Source organism: Camelus bactrianus, chromosome 13 (assembly GCF_048773025.1).
Source record: "Camelus bactrianus isolate YW-2024 breed Bactrian camel chromosome 13, ASM4877302v1, whole genome shotgun sequence".
In the NCBI taxonomy this organism is placed as follows: domain Eukaryota; kingdom Metazoa; phylum Chordata; class Mammalia; order Artiodactyla; family Camelidae; genus Camelus; species Camelus bactrianus.
Genome location: NC_133551.1, coordinates 20,797,420 through 20,819,941, shown reverse-complemented (window position 1 = coordinate 20,819,941; position 22,522 = coordinate 20,797,420). Strand labels below are relative to the sequence as shown.

Here is a 22,522-nt window from a genome sequence, read left to right as displayed (position 1 = left end):
ATCTCCGTGGACACATCCTCCTCCCAGCCAGCTCTGTTTTTCGTTTCTGGCAATCTTTTCAGTAAGCCAGCTTGCCTTGTTGGGCCAATTGCTCTCTTTTCACTTGTTTTCTAACTACAGGGAAAAATAATTGATTGAGAAATTCTTTGAAGAAAGTGGAAGGCTGAAGGAGAGAAATACAATAATCAATTAATTAACAAGTATAAGGCATAAGGCTCTTTTTTACTAGGCACATAGCTGTACGTCTGAACTACTTTATTGCCTTGTTGTTCTGATTGATTGGTGCCAATGCTCTAAATATTTTGAATATCACTATTGATATGGTACATTTTTATTAGCAAACTAATATATATTCATTAAATAAAGTTTGAGAAGTACAGAAAAAGAAGTGAAAAATATAAGCCGCTTTAAAGGGCTTGTTTATTTCTTGATTAAGTAAATTCCTAGATAGTTTATCATTTCTGTGCTATTTTGAATGGTATTTTTTCTTATATTCTGTGGTTGGTAATGTTAGTGTAGAGAAGTGTTTTTGACTTTTTTAAGTTGGTCATGTGTTCAACAACTTACTGAACTCTTTTATTGGTTTCATCATTTATTGATTCTAATCACTTTAGATAACAAAGTTTTTCTTCTAATTCTTATATCCTCATTTTTAAATATAGCATTGGTCAGGAATTAGAATCCTAACTTAAGCAGTGGTAGTAGTAATAGATGTCCTTATCTTGTTCCAGATCGTAAAATGCTTCTATATTTTCTCTATCAAGGGTGATGCTGTTGTAGGTTTTTACACATAAATTTTGCTGTTTCCTAATTCTAAGTCCCTCTTAAGTGCTGTATTAGTTTTCTGTTGTTTTGTAACAAATTCCCACGAACTTAGCAGCGTGAAACTGCCCACTTTATTATCTCACAGTTCTGTAGGTCAGAAGTCGGGGCGGGTTCAAATGAGTTCTCTGCTCAGGGAACTGAGATCGAGGTAAGGGTGAGGCTGGGCTCCAACCTGGAGGCTCGGGGGAAGAATCCTCTGCAAAACTCGTTCAGGTTGTTGTCGGACTCCAGTTCCTTGCAGCTGTAGATGTGAGGTCTGGTTGGCTGTCAGCTGGGGCGCTCTCTGGTCCTACAGGCAGCTGGAAGACCTCCTTTCTCACACAGTCTCCTCCATCAACAAAGCAGAAACAATGCTCTGAATCCTCCTCACACTTGGAAGCTCGCTGGCTGCTTGTGCTACCTGTTGAAGAAAGTTCTCTGCTTTTAAAGGAGCTCTTGTGATTTGATAACCTCACTGTGTTAAGGTCAGCTGTGCCTTGTAGTATAGCATGATCATGGGGGGCATAGCTCTTTTATTCAAGGATTACGTTGGGACATCTTCAGGGGGCCATTCTAGAAAGCCTGCTTACCACAAGTACATACCCAGCCTCTGCTAAGTCCTGTTACATTTCTGTTGATGTTCTTCCATGCATTGCTCAAAACATACACACATGTATTAGAGAGGATGTATTAAGGGTGTGATTTTGGAAGCCAGACTATCTTAACTAACTGTTTGACCTTGTGTAAGTTAATTAACCATATTTTGTCTCTTTTTCCTTGTCATTAAAATGGAAGTAGGACCTATTAGTAGACCTATTTCAGAAGGTATGTAGTAATTATGCAATAAGTTTCAACTATTATAATTATTACTATAGTAATCAAACTGAAATGCTATTATTTTATAATCTTTATTTTCTTAACTATAATATAAATATTTTATGTTACCTGTAAGCATTCTTAGGCCGCATCATTTTAATGGCTGCAGACTATTCCATTGTGTAGGTATACAATAACCTATTTTACAAGTTTCTGATTGTTGGAGGCTGCTACTGTTTTTCTATTTTATAAACAACACTGAGGTGAACATCCTGTGGATTTTTGCACACATTCCTATTTATGTCCTTAAAATAAATTCATAGACATAGAATTGATAGTTTCAATAGGAAATGTTTTTTTTTTTTTTAAATTTAAGTTTACTAAATAGTTTCAAAAATGTCAAGGAAATTTCATATATATATGTATATGTATATGTGTGTGTGTGTATGTATATACACACATATATGTATATATGTATATATATACCCCTCACCCAGCTTTGCCTAATGTTAACATCTTGCTTTACTGTACTTAATTACAGATTCTCTTTGAGTGACCAGTTTTTCTACTTATGACCTTTTTCTGTTCCAGGGTCCAGTCCAAGATACAGCATTACATTGTCATGACCCCTTAGACTCTGGGACAATTTCTTAGTCCTTCTTTGTCTTTTATGACCTTGACACTTTTGAAGAATTCTTGTCATTGTTTTGTAGGTTGCACCTCAATTTAGCTTTGCCTCCTGATAGTAAACTGATAACCTTAACTGCTAAACCTATTAACAAAGATTGAATTAATTTTTGTATAATTAATTTATATATGTGTGTCTGCGTTGGTAGACTGTATCACTTTTAGTCCCTGGAAGCCTGAGGAGCTACACAAGGATTATACAAGGGGCAGCATTCCTCCCTCTGTTCCTTATGGAACTGGAGAAACCATGTTGGAAGGACTTCTGCAGCCAGAAATCTCTTCCCTGCTTTCCCCCAGACAGCACTCTGGTGACGCAGTGGGGGCTCTCGAATGTACTTAGAATCAGTAGGTCCCTGATTCCTTTACTCTCTGTCTAGTTCAAGTTCCTTCCCGGACCTCACTTGAGCCAGGAATTACAGATGTGAGTTTAACTATTCAGGCAAAGACTCGGTTCTACCTTCTTCATCACAAGACTTCTATAATAGAGGACCACTGTTGTTGCTGAGTTGGGTAGAAAGAAAAGCAACAAGAAAAGGAAGTGTTTCTGTTGAGAGCTTCAAGCAGTTGGCAAGGTTATGTCCCATGTATGCAATAGGGAAGTTTTGTTTTGCTTTCTGGTTTTTGTTTTGTTTTATTTAAAATCCTTTAGTGGCTTGACATGCTTATAGAATATTGGCCACATTCCTTAGTCAGCCAGAGAAGACCCACCCATGATATCCTCAGCTTTCTTTTCCATGCTCTGTCGTGGCCTTAATCATCGGAGTTATACAGCTGCATTTATTTTTTTCGAGGGACGAAGGTCCCCTCACAATACACCTGCCTCAGTAACTGAACGTGCTTTACCACAAAGAGCTTAGGGAGCACGGTGCGATTTGAGTTGTGTAGGTCTAACCTGGTCCCAGCCCAGATGCTGAACAGCTGTTGGGCAAATCACTTCTCTCCTTGGCCTCAGTTATTTTCTTCCCCATGAAATGAATAAAATTAGGCTATGTGATGTTGGAGGTTCTTTCCGGTTTCAACCGCTTATACTTTTCTATCATGAAGTATTTGTTTTACGTCAATCAGAGGGGGCTCTTAATAACTTCATTCAAAACTCTACACTTTGAACAAGTGCAAGGATTTATTTATTTATTTTTTTTTGCTACTAGCTATGCGTAGGATAACCACCATGGCTTAATTGAAAAGTTCATATACATCCTCCAACTGCTTTGTAATGGTATGAAAATGGTAACCCAGTCACCAGTTCCAGCATGTAAGATCAATATCAAGATGCCTGAACTGAAGCAGTCCAGAGCTATTATAATATTTCCAGCCTTACTTAGCCTTTATCACACTTACGTGCTCTAGGATGTAACAAGGGACCTGAAATGCAATTCTGAAGCTAACTGCCCAGAGTTATTTCAGATTTTACAGATTAAGGGCACAGTCCCCTGCAAGACTGCCCTCACTTCTGACACTAACCACAAGTTTGGGGATTCTCAGGCCACCTGCATTTCTGACCAACTGGAAATAAATTCAGGTGTTCCCCCCACCATGTCAGGTTTGATAATTCTCTAGAGTGACTCACAGATCTCAGGAAAGTATTATACTTCTGTTCATTGTTTTATTGTAGAGGATACAAATCAGGTGAGCCAAAAGAAGAGACACATAGGGCAAGATCTGGGAGGGTCTCAAACACCAAGCTTGTCTGTCTTCAGGAGGTTTCACCCTCCCAGTCCATCACTGTGCAGCACCAAGCAGGATGGCTCACTCAAGCTTTCTGTGTCCAGAGTTTTTATCAAATTTTATTACCTGTCACGATTGATTGAATCATTGACCTTTTCAGTCCCCAGGAAGTCAGGCTGATTGCCTGTGGCTCAGTGATTCAACCTACTAATTACATGAGTGCTCTTTTCAGCATGGTCTGTCCCCATCCTGAAATTATTTAGGGGTCCATCCTGAGTCACCTCATTAGCATAAACTTCGGCTTGATTCCAGGGGCCCACTGTGAATGACAGAGACACACCTATCATTTTGGAATTTCCAAGGGCTTAGGGGCTTCTTCCTAGGAACCAGGAGACAATGGCCACTGAAATTCTTTTTATACTCCAGGATCTAAAGGTGATATTACAATATTTTGCTTGTTGGTTTGAGATCTTAGAAACTGCTCCAAGTCACTGGTTATAAATTGGAAGCAATCTTCTGAAATTAGTAATATGCTTATGTAATAATTCTTCACATAACGATCACACCAAGGAGGACTGCCGTTGATTTTGGTCTGTTACTAAGGCTTATTTACACTAGATCAACAATATACCCTTAAAAACAAAAGCCAACAATGAAAAATCCCATCCTGCCCCATCCTGCAAGAACTATATGCAATTTAAGTTATTCACTGGAACTAAAAAATTGCTAGGTCTTCATTTCAAAGTGGTGTCCTACTCAGTGATAAAAAGTCGAAGATAACCAACACTTCTCTTCTGAGAGGCTGCTGAAGGATAGGGTTGATGTGGCATCGAGTTTAACACCACACTGAGAGTAGGGAAAGCGGGAACATTTCTGAACCTCCGTTAAAAGCATACATGGTCTTAAATGAGCTGATTAAATCCTGCTAGGCGTGACCTAGTGCTCTTGTCTTTTGCTTTGTTTGGTGTCATTTGTCAGCAAGGAATGACAGAAATGTGTGATGTAAGTGGACAGAGCAGAGGTGACCTGGAGAGCCCTACAGGGTCCCAAACAGTTTCACCTGTAGATCCTGCTGAACACTGAGGGACAGGTAAAGGGCACCAAGGATTTTATCGGAACGCAGCCAGGTCACCAGCATTTCTGTGTACTCTTTACAATAGAGGTCCTCATTCTGGATGGATAACAAGAATGGGATCACCATGTGTGTCACTGTTTAGTGAGTGACAAGTGAGGCAGTCATCACTACTTCAGTCAGTAGCTTTGTGAGGAAATAGTCACTGCAGACACTGGGCTACGTGAGAGGGACGGGAATGAAGTGCCTCTGGCGGAGCAAAAGTTTGGGGTCAACAGTGAGTCAAGGAGACGTTCCAGGGATGGGCTGCAGTCACTCAGTAAAAGGGATACAATGCGCTGGGCTCACTGTAGAGCTAAACATGACTTATCCGTGAAACAGGTGGATTATGAATCAATCTGCTTCATAAAGGGCGGATCTTGTATGGCTGTGTAGCTCTTGTTAAGGATAAAGGATGGCACGGCTAATGTTTTCTTCCCAGTGGACCACTTTGGCAAATTCTCAAGGTGTTCTTCTTACTCTGTACCACAAGCTGTAGACTTCAGCTGCAAAGGCAGCAGGTGTAATTCACATTATCAACTACGAGGTTTTAGGTAAGATAAAATGCTTTATAAAAGACAGACAGAAATCTGGCTATTAGTACTTTGTTTCAGAAAGACCATCAGCTCAACCTGATCACTGTACATACTGCATCGTGAAGTTTTGTTTTTTTCTTCAAAAGTTGGATTTCCAAAAAATCTATGGGATTAAAAGTTTAAATGGTATCAGAGCAGTGGGTTTTCACATTATAGTAAAATGGTTTGACTTTTAGACAATGATTGCTGGTCTCTGAGTCTTAACTGTATTTTTTAAATTTTATTTTTATTTTTATTTATTTTCTAATCGAGTGTAGTCAGTTATAATGTGTCAATTTCTGGTGTACAGCACAATGCCCCAGTCATGCATATACATACATATATTCATTTTCATATTCTTTTCTATTAAAGGTTATTACAAGATATTGAACATTGTTCCCTGTACTAGACTGAAGAAACTTTTTAAAGTCTATTTTTATATATAGTTTAACTGTATTTTAAACTAACAAAATAAGTTATTGCAGTTTTTGATGATAATAATGATGATGCTAATACACGAGTAAATGACAGCCTTTCTGAGTTCTTAGGGAAGTAATCATTCATGGAATGCAAAAACGTCATTGCAGTTGCATCCCTGAGATCGTACCAAAGTGACTTGCTCATGCTAAACTTTCAAGGCCCAAGTTTACCACTTCAAATAACTTTTGTATCCTGCCGAAAATAAATAAAATAAAATAAAAAACATCCCATCTCCTCAAACCCCACAACCCATTAACTCAGCCTTCTATAGGATCTTGAACATAATAATATCATGAACTTGACGAATGTTGGCCATTCATTTATTGATGGTGATGATGCAGCCATTGAAGCAAATTGGGACAGTTTTGTGTGTTACAGAGAAGGCTGTATGCCAGTTAACCGTTAGGCACTCACTATGTGCCCAATGTAGTGTAAAGTAAGAGTCACAGTTTGTGGCTTCCGTGGACCCTAAAATGTCTTCTCATTCATTCTTTCATTTGGTATTTATTGAGCTCCTGTTATGCACCACGCATTGAGCCAGGCACTGGCGACAAAGGCGTCCACAAGACAAAGTCTTGTCCTTAATAGAGTTTATGGTTTAGTGGCACCATAGTGTATGTTTCTGAATCAGTTGAAGATTGGATGACGAATACCAAAGTGTCAAGAGAAAGAACCACATGGAGTATAGCAGTTGCACTAGATTGTTTCATAGAGGAAATGGATTAGGAACAGAGCTTTCTGGCTAGTATTGTGGGCCATGAGATAAGATATGTATTCAGAGTGTCGATAATCCACATGGGAATTTGATTGGATTTAGGCTAGTAGGCTGTTGTCTGGAGAATGCTAGAGTATACACTACTTACAACTAAAGATGAATTTCAGCTTGCTACTTAGATTCTCCAAATTAAAATTAAAAGTGTAACTACATAACCCCAGAGAAGTAAGTTCAGAAAGTAAACAAACAAACAAACAAAAAGTCAATGATTAACAAATTGTCTCATCGTTGTGACCAGACAACCAGGTTGACGGAAGTGCCACCATGAAACGGAATTATTTTTAATTAAATTGACTGGATAATCTGCAAGGTCAGATCTTTTTCATGACCAGAAGTGTATGCTGCTTTAGAGTTAAATAGACATTGCTCATAATCTTGGCCCTGATCCCTGTGTTCTGTGTCTCAATTTGTTCACGTGTAAAGAAGATGTAACCATCCTTACCCGTAAGGTTACTGAGAGCCTTTGCATTTGGTCTGTGGGCTCAGGTCAGCTTTTTCAATGATTGATGTTCCTCTTAAAAATTATGGATGTCTTCTCTCTTTAAAGGAAGACTTATTAAAAATTCCCATTAAATAATAAACTATTGCTAGACCCTAAAGAAGGCTTTAGGAAATCTTTCCGAATTTCTGTAATAATAAACCTACTTTGCCAGTTGGAAATTTCTCTTTGGAAAAACATAATGCGTCTCAGGGTGGATGTTTTACTGGAACACCTTAACATCCGTCCTGAAACACCTTCCTGCTACAGTCTGCTTTTGCTGTTAAAAGTGTTGCCAACAGTCAACGTAGTTTTTGTCCCTGAAACAGTGCATCTCCAATACTTCAACTGACTTCCAACTAGTTATTCTCTCTTTAAGTCACAGGTGAGTTGCTAATAATTACTTTAGTCATGAATTTTAGGTTAACATTTCTTGATTAGAATGCAACTATCTTATACCTCTACCATTGCTAATGTTTAGAGCATAATCATATTTTGTTTTAGCCCAACTATGGGTTTGAGATAGATAATCATAGCTGGAAAAAGCCAGAGTTTACAATGCTGTTAGAAGCATAGTTCAAAGTAAAATGCCTCAAATGCCTCAAACTGCTTTTATAACAAGGCAGGACATATGTATTTTCATACACATGTTTTCTTCTTCCAAGAACTAATAATTTTGCCTACTGATTTATCTGTAGTATCAGAAAAATAGTAACTACCCTTGGGAGTTTTGTTAATGTATATAAGATGCCAACATGATGTTCCCTTTCTACCTTTGACTGAAGACAGATTGGGATAAAAGAATTCCATTATTCCTCCTGGGCCCAAGCCCCCGCAGTGGACCTGGTCCTCCTGCACCGCTCCTGTGACTGGAGGTGTCAGATACTGAAAGGAGCATCCAGTGGCCAGCAGTGAGCGGCTTCACTGAAGTTAAATCAAACTCATTGATTAGCCAGTGAGTTTGATATAACAGTGGTTGGTTCTAACAACCTACCCAGCAGGTGCAGGGATGGCACAAGCCTTTTAACTCAGATGATGACCTCTAAGGCAGAGAAGCCTCTGTTGTAGCCCCTGGAAGGGACCAGCCCTGCCCCATCCCCCCATCTCCAAGCTCCCAGATCCTTCTGGCATCTAGCCACGTCGGAATCTCTGCATCTGTATCTCTCCTCTTCACCCTCCCAAACGGTTCTCAGTTTTGACGAGACTATGGCCTTTTCCTAAGGACAGTAAAAGCTTCCGGGGAGATGTTTATCACTTAAAAAAAAATGTAAAACTCACTTTAACTGAACCAGGTTCCTTTAAGTAAATAAGCACTCTGGGCAGACCAGGGATGAACAGTTCCACTCTTTGAAACACACATCCATGTAGGGTTTCTTTTACTTCTGTTGGTTTTCACCTGAAATCCTTGGCTTGGATCTGGGGTTGCCAGACCTGCTTTCTGCTTAAGTCTCTGAACTTCCGTACTTCAAACTGCCTGTTTCTTCTCGTCTCTTTCACACACACTGGGGAGTCTTTTCCCTCTTACGTGTAAGGTGGAGGAGAAGGATTTGAGAAAGTTAAAGACATAATTCCAACTCTCAAGGCACCTGTAATATAATTGAAGGGCTATTGTACTTATACTGACATCATCTCATTGTGGTATCTTTTTCACACTCTGCTGTTACTCTGTCTGTCCATACTCGTGGAGTGGTGCCTCACACGATGGGAATGGAGACTGAGAGATGACCGGGCTACAGGGAGCCTAGGGAAGGCTTCCTGGAGAAGATAGGGTAGGAGTGGTGGGAGATTTCCACAGGTCATTCCCAGTGAGAGAAGGACAGGGAAAATGACATGTTTTCGGCATTTATGAGATATTTGATAAATAGACTAAACAAATTGAAATAAGATAAATGAATAAATAGGCAACTGGGTCTAGAAGACCAGTTAGGAGCCTGTAATATACATAATGGTCTGTTTTTAAAGTGATAAGACACTAAAGAGGGGCAGGATGTGGGTGTGGGGGGCATTATCAAAGTGGGTCAAAGGGCATATGCGTTGGTGCTGCCTCAGGTTCGATATCCAAGGTTCTAGAACTAGATATTTGTACCATGGTGTAACTCCATCAATAATACAGTCACAAACCTGTGATTGTAACTCTGCATATTTATATTTAAATATTTATATATTCATGCATCTAAGTCTGAATAACTTGGAAACAAGCAAGGAAAAGTAAAGGGCATCTTACCCTACGTATTCATAAGAGTACAGTTAATTCGTAAGCAGCTTTTTTCCTGAAATGTCCTAGGAGTTATAATCAATGCACAGCCTGCAGGGAAAGAGAAACTGACATAATCCTGGAGGCACAGGTCAGTAGCTTGTCCAGATCACAGGAAATGATTGCCCATTGAGCTCTGTACTAATTGGACCATATATAAAGTGTTAATTTTATTTCTGACAAGTGCATTTTTTAAGAGACTAGGGTATAAAAGGTGAACAGCCAGGGATTTGTAAACTATGTTGTGTGAGCAGCAGTTGAAGACATGAAGCAAGTGATAAGGCTAGTGTTATTTTTAAAGTATGTGAAAGGCTGACATTTAGCAAATGGACTTATTCCATGATGCTTTGGAGAGCAAAAATTAAGATACACAGAGGAAATTTTAGTTTGTAATTAGAGAGAACGTTCAACCACTCACGCAGTTACAGAAGAGATTCTTTCACGAGTCTTGCTGAGTCTTCTCCACTTACCAGCACCTGTGTGAAATTTCTGCTTTGTGAAGAAGACGGGGCTAGATAAAGGAAACTCTCCTGTGTTTTCTAAGATTTTGTGACTCTGTCTTCTCATGGGAAGTGATGTAGACAGTTCTGTGCGTACATAATGAAGGAAGTAGGTTTTGTTTTCCCTGCTCTCAGGATCAGTTAAATTCTCTTTTTGCTTTCCTGTCTGCAACACGAACGTGGGTCTTAGTGATAGTGATCCCAAGAACACATAATCGTTTGCTGTAGATCAGAACTTGACTCAGGCAGAGAAACTTTCACATTATTCCCTGGACCTCTCTGACTCAGAGACATCAATCCTAAACCTTGTTTTGTGGCCTCTGCCTTCTTCTTGACCTTTCTCAAGGGCAAGGTAGATATATCTCTTTTAATCTGAAGGGAGGAAGAGAAGGGCTTCCTCATGCATTTTTACAGCTGGCTTCAGTTCTGCAATATTTTCTCCTCCATCCCCACCACTGCCCCCTAGATCTAGTTGCTGTGAGAGCTCTGTCTCCTCAGGCAAGTGCCTGTCTCAGTGTCTCCCATTCCTGGGGAAACTTTCTCTGCTCTCCTGGGAGAAGTTTGGTAAGAACATTGAGCAAGTAAATTGTAGGGCCCTTAGGCGTCCAGCTTCTTAATTAGAAGGACGGACCCTGGACATGCCTTTGTTCAGGCACTGACACTTAACATGGACAGGTTCCTTATCTTATTGAACCATAGTTTTCTTATCTGCCAAGTGTAGATAAAGCAGCACACATGTCATAGGGTTGTTGCGAGGATTATTTGAACTAATACCCCAAAAGAGGTTTCCTAGCCCAGGGAAATAGTTCTAATGTTTGTTGTTATTATTCATGACTGTATCTCTCACTCTTAGGTGGCATAGCACACTGCTCTGGTTTACAGGAGACTTTTTGCCATGGTTTAGGATCCCATGGCTTCTAGAATGACCTGTTCCCTGGACTGATGCTAGCCTGTGTTTTGATAGTGGTCCAGTTCTCTGATAGAGTCTGCAGGTTGTAATAAAGATATTCTCCTAACAGTACAGTTTGTTCTCAATCAGTTATGAATAAGTTACTCTCACTGCAACTCAAGACAATCTCTGTTTGGTTTGTAGGACGTTATCTTTTGATTGTATTCATTTCACATTTCCTATATTTTTTTCCTTAAAGTAATGATTACGTGTCATATATATATGTTATATATACATTTTATTTATTAAAAAATTTTGTTCTATTTTGTATTCTGGGATAAATGACTGTATTTTATTCCTTTGAAAAGTGTCCAAAGAAGAAATTACAACTTTTTGGTGAGGATTAGCAGCAGGGGACCATATGGACAATTATTTGTAGGAGTTCTGGCATACATGTTCTCCCTAAACAGACTCAAAAAGAGTGCAAGCCTGGGAGAAGATCCTGCAATAAAAAAAATGAAAGTATATGGAATATACAAATGACCCTTCTCTGAAAGATTAGTGTTTTGGCTTTCAGGCATTATACTTCTTTTCTTCTTTGTGTACTGTTCCGTTCAGTTTTTTTCCCCACTGTTCATTTTGCACAGCATTTCCTGGGCTGGCGTGAAGGACCAAAGATGCATGAAAAGTATTAGGATTTGGGGTTATCCCATTCTGGAGGGCGCTGTCTTGATACAGCATACCCTGTATCAAGACAGCATATCTTTGTAACTCTCCAAATCTTTAGGCAGAGACGAAAATGCGCTGTCAGTTGGGCCGTTGGTTAATTCTCTATCAACAAATCAAACAGAAAAAAAAAAAATGAGTCAGCACAAGTGTTTGGATGTTGCAGTCCTGACGCATACTCTGGGGGCAGGCAACATTTCACAGCTGTTCTAGAGTTGTGGTATAAGAAATACCGTGTGTGTTTGTTCTTTTTTCCCACCACTATAATATTTCTGTCTTTTCTCCAAATCATTCACCATGTGCAAATACTATCTTAATTTAATGCTTCTTCAACAAATGGGAAATGATTAAAATAATACCTTCTGTATTCAATAATGCAGAGATTTATAGTTTAGGTTTGGAAAAGTCTCATAATTGAAACATCAGTCCTGTCACAGCCTCTATATTTCAATTTATTGCTTTAAAAAAAAGTCTATTATTTGAGAGTTGCACTAGAATATTTTTTCCCAAGGTTTTTATAGTGACTGTTGCAAAGATAAAATATTCTAAGAATAAATGGTATATAGTTCAGTCACCACAAATATATTCAACTCTAAAAGTTACCTGTTGTATTGAGATTAATCCAGTGATCTATGTAATGTAGCTTTTTCAAAATTGCTATTGAGGTTAAATTAAGATGAAATTTCTAATTTGCAAATACTCATAGGTGCTGGCAGTGACATTTAAAAATCAACCATCTATACATAGTTCTTTAGTCCCTAGTTATCCAAATTAACGTATAGGTATAAATTCTCAAACATGGAGACGTAATGTTGGTAAAGCTTCCAGATGGACCTTTTTCGTCATCTGGTAAGCCTGGATTGTAATCACATAACCACAATTAGCCCCTGATCTCTGTGGTTATTCAAGGGCCAAACCTAAAGATCAGTTTTTGGATGACAACGTTATAAGGGACAATAACTTGCAAATCAATAAATTGTACCTCTGTGTGTATACTTTCATTCCCCCAAGAAAGTGTTCCTGAACCAACTCTTCTGTGATGACAAACAGGAGGAAAGGAATGGTCTGCTTCCTGGAATAAGATAACTGTGTGAAAATACCTGCTTCAGTGACTCGATGAGAACCACGTGTCATTGTCATAGACATTGTTCACATGAAAATAGATGTTGATAAATTTCTAGAAAATGGTTTGGGATCTAAAAATGTTGGACATTCTACCAGAAATGATTTTTTGACTATGTATTTATTTAAATGTCCTTAAAAGGGTGCCAAGGGGAAATACAAACTGTAGCAGAATCATCATATACTCAAAATTGGTCAAGTCTGAGTAAATGAAGTTTGATATACTGGAAAAATTGCAAAAATTCAGCTTTTAATGACCACATTTGTGATCATGTTCCCGTCTAAGTAGCTCTGCTTGTGGCACCTTTTATATGTCTTTATTACATTACTTACAAATTATAACTGTCTGCTGTCTTTTCAGTCTCTTCTCATAGGGACTTCATTCATTTAACTCAGTCAGCAGAGACTGACTGTCCTACTGCCTGCCAGGTGCTGAGGATACAGCAGAGAACCCATCAGACAAAAAGATATGCCTTAGAGTTTGTACTTTTGTGTCAGATACTAGAAGTAAAAACTAGATAAATAAGCAAAATATGTCATATGTTGGCATTTCTCTAAATATCGTTCTTTGTATCACTAGCACCACGCCTGGATAGAGCAGACACTGAAAAACGACTCACTGCTGGGTTGATTTACTTTCGTGACTACTCAGAGGGGCAGAAGAAGCATAAATCTTGAATTTACCATTGCTTTTGATTGTGAACAGCCCTGGCAGTCCAGGCAGCAGTCAACAGATATACAGACTTAGGGTAGGGGATGATGGAGTAACTTCCAGAATACAACTGTAGTGAACCTGAGCTCTGTTATCTGTGAGTAAAGTAGCCTGGCAGATTCATTAATTCAGTGACTTTAACAGTTGATATAATTGTACTATGTGGCCCAAAATGAATGGAGATTTTTATTGTATCGTCTATCACTTTTGCTCTTTGTAACTAACAATGAACATAAACACTCCTGCCCACACACTTCTTTGATTTCATTATTTCTCTCTCATCTTAATGTTGAGTGGTGTGAGAAATACCAGGTCAGTTAATTGATTTTTCCATAGAATATTCCAAACACTTGGCCCTGTCCACTTCTCAGTTAGAATTCTAGTAAATAATGAAGTTGACCAACTGTAACCTACTAAGCTTCTAAAGGAAGAGATTTTAGAAAATAACACATCATAGTTCCTTGTGTCAGGTAGCTCCTGGAAACGAGGTGAAAGGCTGTGGATGTGATGAGAATCTGTGCACAGCTGTCTGGAATCCAAGTTCAGGTGGGCTGGCTGGAGCACAATGCTTTCAATGCCTGTGAAATGACTGTTGGCGGAGCCCAGGGAAAATGGTAGACATTCCAGTCCTTACTCCAACTCCCAGACGTCTACCCGTCTCATCAGGGCTGAAATTCCGAGCAGTCCTGCAGCACCTCACTCACATACCCATGGGCATTCATAAATAATTAACAGTTCTGATCCTTTAGTACAATAGTGCCCGCCCACCTTGGAGATGTGGGTTTGGTTCCAGACCACCGCAATAAAGCAAATATCACAATAAAGCGAGTCACACAAAGGTTTTGGTTTCCCAGGGCATATAAAAGTTATGTTTACACTGTACGGTAGGCTATTAAGTGTGTAATATCTTTATGTCTGAAAAAAATGTGCATACATTAATTTAAAAATACTTCATTGCTAAAAGATGCTAACCATCATCTGACGACACAAGGTTGCCACAAACCTTCAATTTGTAAAAAGTCCAATATCTACAAAGCACAATAAAGCAAAGCTCAATAAAGCGAGGTATGCATGTGTATTTCAACAAATTACTTGGGAAAAAAGCACAGATTACAGAAGCAATACATGATCTATCTAACACATTAGTAAGTTAGAGACAAACAAAGGAGAAAATAAAAATCCTCTGTAGTTCTACTATCTAGAGTTAACTAATGAAAACAGTGAAATACATCCCCCCTTTTTTCCTATGCATTATGAATCACGTATTTGGATTTTTTTTCAAAATTGGGATCACACAGTCAATTCAGTTTGGTAACTTGCTTTTTAACAATTAGCACTGAATCATACATGTTAATATTTACATATTTTTTCCATTACATGAAATTACCATAATTTATCTATTGTTGATACTTGGGTCTTCCTGAATTTTCAGTCATATTCTATTATCAATGATATACTAATGATCTTAGTTTTATGTAAATATTCCATCCTCATCTTTGTTGGTGGCTAAGTGGTTGGTGCTTCTCCCAAGCTGGACCCCAGAGCAACCTCTCTTCCAGGCCGGGGCTGCGGGTGAGTCCTGGGCACTGCCCTGGTGTTCTGGAGAGAAGCCTCAGCAGAGCACTCAATGGCTGGCTGCCCTCAGCAGAGGACTCAATGTTTATTCACGGCTGGTGACAACACTGCTGCCTGCAAGGGAGGGAGGAGGGTCGGAGAAGCACGTGCCATGTAACTCAGATGGTTTAAATTTGCATGTTTCTAAACTTGGCCCAGCTGTTCCATGCAGTTACACCAAGCATCTTTGTTCCCAACTACACAGAGCAGTGTGTTGGTTGGACTTTCAGATCTCTAGGAACACTCCTAGTCATTAATGGGAAATACATTCACTTAATATTCATGAGGCAAGAGAAAGATTCATTCCTTCATCCTTGAACCAAAAAATCCCCGCAAAAGCTCAGCAGATAGATTATAAGTTCCATGAGGAAAGGCAATGTCTGCTTTGCTTGCCATTGTGTCCTCAGTGCCTAGCACGTTGCCTGGCACATAGCAGATAACCAATAGGTATTTGATGAGTAAAGAAAAAGCATAAAGTTAAAATATCTTAATCTAATAGCCAACTGGGTCTTGGCCCTGCTTGCTTCTAAGAGAAACGAGGCTCAACTAGGCTTACTTCTTCAGTCCTGTTGGCCAACTTGAGGCGCAGTGAAAGGAGTCTGTCCCTGACCCAGGTACTTTTGTGTGGGGACTAGTTTTCTCTGTGTTGAAACTTGTTGGCTTTTTTCAGCTAGAGAATCTTTAGGCCCGCAGTTTGATACATTGTTCCACTAGGCAATGAATTGTAAAGGAAAGAACCGTTTCCCAAAGGATCTGCATGGACTCAAGATCTTGTTCCTTTTAGTGGCAACAGATCACCTTGAAATCCTTCACTAGTGGATGCTGTTGGGTTAAAACTTTTAGAGATATTCTAAGCCTCAAAATATTAGACCACTGTGATTGATGATCAGATGATTCTCTGATGACTAGTTGTGTGTGTCTCAAAATAGCCTCAATAAATAAAAAAAAATTACAGCTTTATTCCTTTTTGTGATTATTGAGAACATCTTAGGTATCAGCTTTCTACTGGATGTTAGAAATAAAAAGAAAGGGAGGGATATATATATATATACACACACACACACAGGTAAATAAATACTTATCATGCAGTGTGCTAAGTGAACAACTTGCTGATTCATTTCAGTAAAGTTGGGGAAAGTTTCCTGGAGGTGAGCCCATTTTTCATGGGATTTGAAGGATGGATAGGAGTTCATCAGGCAGAGAAAAGGAGATTAGAAGTTCAAAACAAAGAGAGTCAAACAAGCCAAAGCTCAGAAGGGCATGGTGTACCTGGGACAGGTGAGGCCTCACAGTGGTTGGAGCAGAGGGCACTTGGAGGGGACATGAAGTTGTAGAGGTGGACTTTAGATGCATCATCAAGGAGCCAAGTTAGGAGTTTGTACTTTGTGGTGTAGATAATGAAGGTTTCGGTAAAGAATATTTTTCCTTCAGCCATTAGTATCACCAGGTCAGATTAAGACATTTCTTTTAGATGATGGTCTATTAAGAAGACCAAGGAGACTTGATTTTCTTTTCATTTGGGTTTTAGAATTTGTTACATCTTCTCTTAATTCTGGTGGCATAATTGTCTGTCTTTCTTAATTTTTCAGTTTTACCTTTTGTTTATTTATTGGTTCTTTGTTTTTATATCCAAGGTGTTTTCAAAGATGTTTTGTTTGTCTGTTCTGCAACTGTTTAGTTAAAAGTTAGAGCTGGGCTCAGTGATTAGACTATTTTTAGCATATAGCTGGGACCACGTATGGAACTTATTTCTACAAAATGGTCTTTAACATCATGAGTGGTCAGGAAATGGACCAAAGAGACCCAAATGTACATTGTTATTGTTAAGTCTCAAAGGTAATGAAGCGGGATGGGGAACTCATTTCCTCAAAGCTCATAGGAAATTCCATTGCACTTTTGGAATATTTGAGCCAAATTAAGGCTAAGGTAAGAGATGAAGAAAAGAATATATGAAAGAGAAGATACTGGTATCATTGTAGCTACCAAGCAGAAAATTCTAAAAGTAACATTCCAGAACAATATAACATACCATGGGCAAATTAATATCACATGCTCTAAATTAATTTTTAAAACCTCTCATCTGTAGTTTAGCTTATCTATACTTTAATTTATTTACATACGTAAACTTTAGTTTTTTTCATTGAAATATACAAATATGTGTTGGCTTTGAACTTACTATTCCCAGAAGTAAAGAAAAGATCAGTTACTAGGATCAGTGCTTGTTCTCTCTTGGGTCATTCTATTTGTGCACATCTGACTTATCAAATAAATTATCGTCTTTGGAGTTCTGATGTCAATTTGAATTCAAAGGATTCAGATGTCTATATCCATGTTTCTGCTACTGTTGGTGTCTTTTTGTCAGTGCTCTGCAAAAGAACCTCACTTTGTAGAAAGTGAAGTGACTACCACATAGCATAACTAGTTTAGGTAAAAAAACTGTAGGACTGAGAAAATGTCTGTCAACCAACCAAATTCCCTATTTTGTTTGTTTTGCAGATGACAATGGCCAACATTGGAATAAACGGAAATGGTTTTCAGCAGGCCTGTGAAGCAATCCTTTTTACTCTTCGAATGGCAACGTGGAATCAAATCTTAGATCCCTGGGTGTATATTCTTCTGCGGAAGGCTGTCCTCAAGAACCTCTACAAGCTCGCCAGGCGCTGCTGTGGGGTGAACGTCATCAGCCTGCATGTTTGGGAGCTTAGCTCCATTAAAAATTCCCTGAAGGTTGCTGCTGTTTCTGAGTCTCCCATTGCAGAGAAAGGAGCTCAGCAAGTGCCCGGTTCAGTGGGACAATAAGTCAGCATGGATCTAGAACAGAGTTAGGAACAGTTTTGGCAGTATCTCAGTTAATTATATAAATATGTAAAGCCCAACTGGAAAAATCAGCCCTCAACAGGCAGTTGGGGGGCACGTTTGTCAGATTTGGCTTTTGACATTTGTTCAATTAACTGTATAGTTGCACATCTTTCCATGTTTTTGTCAACTGTAAATGTGATGAATAATGCCATGGGAGTCAAACTGAAAGCAATATTGGGCTTATCTGTGGTGTTGATACTTTTGGAGTGAGTGACTCTCTGGAACCCTGTAGCATGTACGTGGCCTGTTTGCCAAGTCACATCACAGGGATTCACTATGGCTTCTTATAATGACCTCAATATACGTGAGGTGTGGCTGTCAGCTTGCCTGACCTTGGAAGCCTGGTTAGAATGAGCCCATTCTTGTCATATTTGACAGATCTGACTGCCTTCACTTATTATTATGAAGGTCAATTGCTTTTTGAAGATATTCTTTTTGTCATAGATTTGTGCAGTTTCCTAGTCACCACCCTTGCCTCTGAAAATTCTAGTGCATAGTCAATAATTTTTAGAGAAACAAAGGATCTGTCAGCACGTGTATAGGTGACTTGCATTACATGATGGTTCCTGAGAAGCTCTGCTGTAGATGATGCAAACAAGCAGGACTTATGTCCCAAGTGACAGGTGCGTAGAATGTTGGCAAAGGCGCTGTACCTTGAGCTGTCATTTCTGTGTCAGAGAGCAAAAGAAACACAACCTCTAGAGTATGACATTCAAAGACTACCATGCAACTAGTGTGTTTCTGCTTTCCACTTACACACACACACACACACACACACAGAGTATATGAGAAATTTCAGTTGAAAGAGGTCTCATTAAATCTGTAAGATGGCATCTTCTAAAAAGCCTAGACTACAAGTGTCAAGGGGAGAGCTGGCAATTAGCCAGGCATTTGGAGACCCTGATAATGGGGAACCAAGAGATCAAGGGATACAATTCTCTCCCCATTTCCCCATACTACTTTAAACGTTTTCTTTGCTTGTTTGTATAATTTAACCCAAAGAGTTTTCATAATCATCCCAAATGTCCTGAGTCTATCAGAGCATAGGGTAGCTAGTTCTGCCTTATAGTAGTGAAATTGCATTTCTGTAAAAAAGAGTTCTTTGCCTTTGTTAACTGGTGTCTTTAAAAATTACTCTTACCCTGGAGACTGATGGTAGATCCTCTAGGAAATCTGTGCAGTTCAATTAGGCTTAAATTAGTATTTTCACAAATTTTTGCTTTTGACTGGTAATTTACATCGGATGTCTTTGTTAACTTTGGTGAATTTTGATAAATTCTTAGGAATAAATGAAAAGAAACTCAGCAAATAGCCTCACTGAAGATTTAAAGACAACTATTATTTTCTAGTGAATTTAAAGTAGGGCAACAGACATATCCACACACTGGCATGGGATATTCTTTGTGTATGACCGGTGAATGATTAATCACACACATTTAGACCATTCTCATGTATAGAGCACATAGTAGATGCTCGATAGTTGCAAAATTGAATCACTGGCAAGAATTTCTTGGTGCAAAATGAGCATGGATGTGCAAAAAAGTTTTTGTACATTTTTAATTTAAACTGACAATTACATATTGGGTTATTTTGAGGTACATGTATATTACCAGTGTATATGCTTTTAAAAAAGCCACTGCAATTCGTGATTGCTGTTATATTACATAAAGGTTCTCATGTGTTTTAGGAACACTTAAAGTCTAAAAGAACTTTCAGGTGGTTTAGAGGAGATATTTATTTCCCATAGTTGCTTGAGAGAGTGTTGGCGTTGTATAAACTGAGGCACAAAGAACTGAAGCTCCGTTCTTTCTCCCATCGCCGGATAGGATGCAAACACTCCCGTGGGTCCTGATCAGGGAGAGCCATGGAGGAGAAACCCTCATCCAGGGTTTTAGACCTCTTCTTCTTGAGGCTTCTAATCAAATGACAGAATTGTTGCTCTGTTGCCATGATGTCACCCTGGGACTGTGTATCTGTGCTGAGATATTGTGACACGACCATGTGTGGGAATGTATGAGCTTAGCATGCAAGATCTGGGGGCATGGCAGGGTGGTGAGTCTCTGTGTATCCTGGAAGGGTTATGTACATTCTCTGAGCAAAGGTTTAGGGCAACTAAATTGGTTTTATGATGATGTGAATCCCAAGAAGAAGACACTGAAAATTGATAAAAAAATTTGTAAAAGAATGTACGTTTACATTGTTTTAGGCTTTTTGCCCCAGGAAGATGAAACAAAGTGAACCTAACTATACGCATAGCTGACTGCAGAATTGTATTTCTGTTATTATATGCATTTTAGTGTAGTTTGGCCATTCAGTGTATAATGAATAATAAAGTGGAACATCCACCAACAATTTTCATATAAATGTTGAAAGTGAAAGTACATTTGTTCAAATTACTGGAAATAAATAGTACAAATAGTGTTTAGCAAGTCTACCAATTTTGAAGATTTATGCTCATTTTCAAATGTATCATTAGAACATAGGAGTAACTGAATTTCCCTTCTCATTGGATAAAGTAGTATCTAGGCAACTTCACACACAATTTGATCACATTGTTTCTGGAGAATTATGTTACTCTAGGCAAAATACTTGAAAATGCCAATTTTTAAATGATGTTAGCAAACATTAAAATAAATGGGACCAAAAAACCAATAGCACATGGGTCTTTAAAGTTATGAATATAGAGACAGGTAATACTGATTCATAATTAGCTGCAGATGTATCCCAAAATATCAGACTTTTTACTGATGGATTTAACTAAGTGATAGAAATACATTCTCGGAACATTTTTTTTTTTTTGAAAGCAGAAAGTCGCTTCTAATTATCTGTATTGCTGTAGTGGAAAATACTTCAAAGTTACACACACACACATATATAGAGATGTATCTGTCTTGTATAACAAATGGTCTTGTTCACTCATTTTCAGTCTTGAAAAAAAAAACCTGCTTTAGTTCTGTGCCTGAGTTTAGAATCCAGAGAAGATCATTTGTTAAATACATAAAGTGAACTTTTTTGTGAAACTCACTTTAACATCACCTGTATCACCATCATTGCTCCAAATTAATTGTTTAAGGTCGGAATATAAAGGATGGGAGTATATATTTTCTTACTTCTTCGTCTTAGAGTCAGAAAATATTTTACCATCTGGTAAATAGCGTTGGACTTCAACTTGCTGTTGACATCTTGATATTTAACAGTCGATGAAATGTGTTACCTGAACGAGTATATTTTGCGCTCTTCGTGCTTGTTGGATTGTATAAGAGTAAATAGTGATGTGTATATTCTGTTGCTTGCATCAGTGTGCAACTCATGTAATTTTAGTGCTTGGACTAGTTTAAAACATGAAATGATTTTTCAAAAATAAACTTGGACCAATGTTTATCAAGAGTGGTTATTTTAAGGAAGGTCATAAAAAACTTGGAACTTTTGAACCTAAACTGCCATTCTTGTCTGCTCTGAGACGGGAAGAATTTCAGCATATTTTGCATTATTACCTTGTGCAGTCCCTCTCCTGCCCCCTCTTCTGTGACATCTGCTTGCTTACTTTCTCCTGTGCCTCACCTTACGTACGTAGGTCATAATTCTGACAGGAATCTGATCATTTCCCTTAGTGACCCAGATATGTCTTCGATAACAAACAACCTCCAAATCTCAGGGCCATGAACCCAGAAAGATTTGTGTCTCACTGATGGCTTCTGTCCACTCAGAAGGGGAGCTTTGCTCATTACAACCACTCAGAGACCTCAGCTGACAATGTGTTGCTGTTTGCCATGCCAAAGGGGAGGAACAGTACAGTGGTCACTCACTGGCTTAGAGCGTCCCCCTGGAGGTGATACATATTAACTTTGCTCAAGCGTCTCTGGCCAGTGCAGGTGATACGGCCCTACTAACTTCACACGGGGCAGGTAAGTGCAATGCTGTGATATGCCCAGGAGGAGAACTGAAAATAACTGCTGGACAGCACAGCTGATTTCCACTTTAGGTAACTTTTTTTCCATCCTTGCTTCCTAACAGCATTCAAAATGGAACCAGGCTTAAAAATTAAAAAAAAAAATTATAAACATGGGATGAAAATATTTAGGTCTCATTCCTCTAAGTGTCTCACAATGTACAAAGATAAGGTAGAATGAAGGTCATGTATATTCCACATGCTTTTTGCAATTACAGAAACTTTAGATGACAAAAAGACACTATAGAATAAAAAGTGAAAACCTTGGTTCTTAAAAGTGTAGGGAGTGGGGCATTTCTGTACGATGCCCAAGAGTTGCCCAGTTGCTTTTCTAATAAATGAGAGTGTCTGAAATATATTTTTGCCTTTGCGTTTTTAGTTTCCTTATAATAGAATATCGTGATACCTTGATATACTCCTCGCCACTGAATTTTATCAAACTGTTAGACAAACCAATGTAGTAACAGCAGCACTAGAGTGAGACTAAGCTATGTTTCTTTCCTTTT

The 22,522-nt window shown here is 38.7% G+C and overlaps 1 protein-coding gene across 3 annotated transcripts in view; it reads left to right on the top strand.

Annotated features, from left to right (window-relative positions):
- The window catches only part of PTGFR (prostaglandin F receptor), a 45,880-nt gene extending 24,434 nt beyond the window's left edge, over nucleotides 1-21,446 (top strand). For 2 of the 3 annotated variants that reach the window (XM_074376168.1, XM_074376169.1), the window contains exon 3: nucleotides 17,705-21,446. In XM_074376168.1, the coding sequence (XP_074232269.1) occupies nucleotides 17,705-18,007 (303 nt within the window). In that variant the 3' untranslated portion in view covers nucleotides 18,008-21,446. The remainder of the gene's footprint in view (nucleotides 1-17,704) is intronic. The other variant, XM_074376170.1, reaches the window with a different exon arrangement.
- The last annotated feature ends 1,076 nt before the right edge of the window (nucleotides 21,447-22,522 follow it).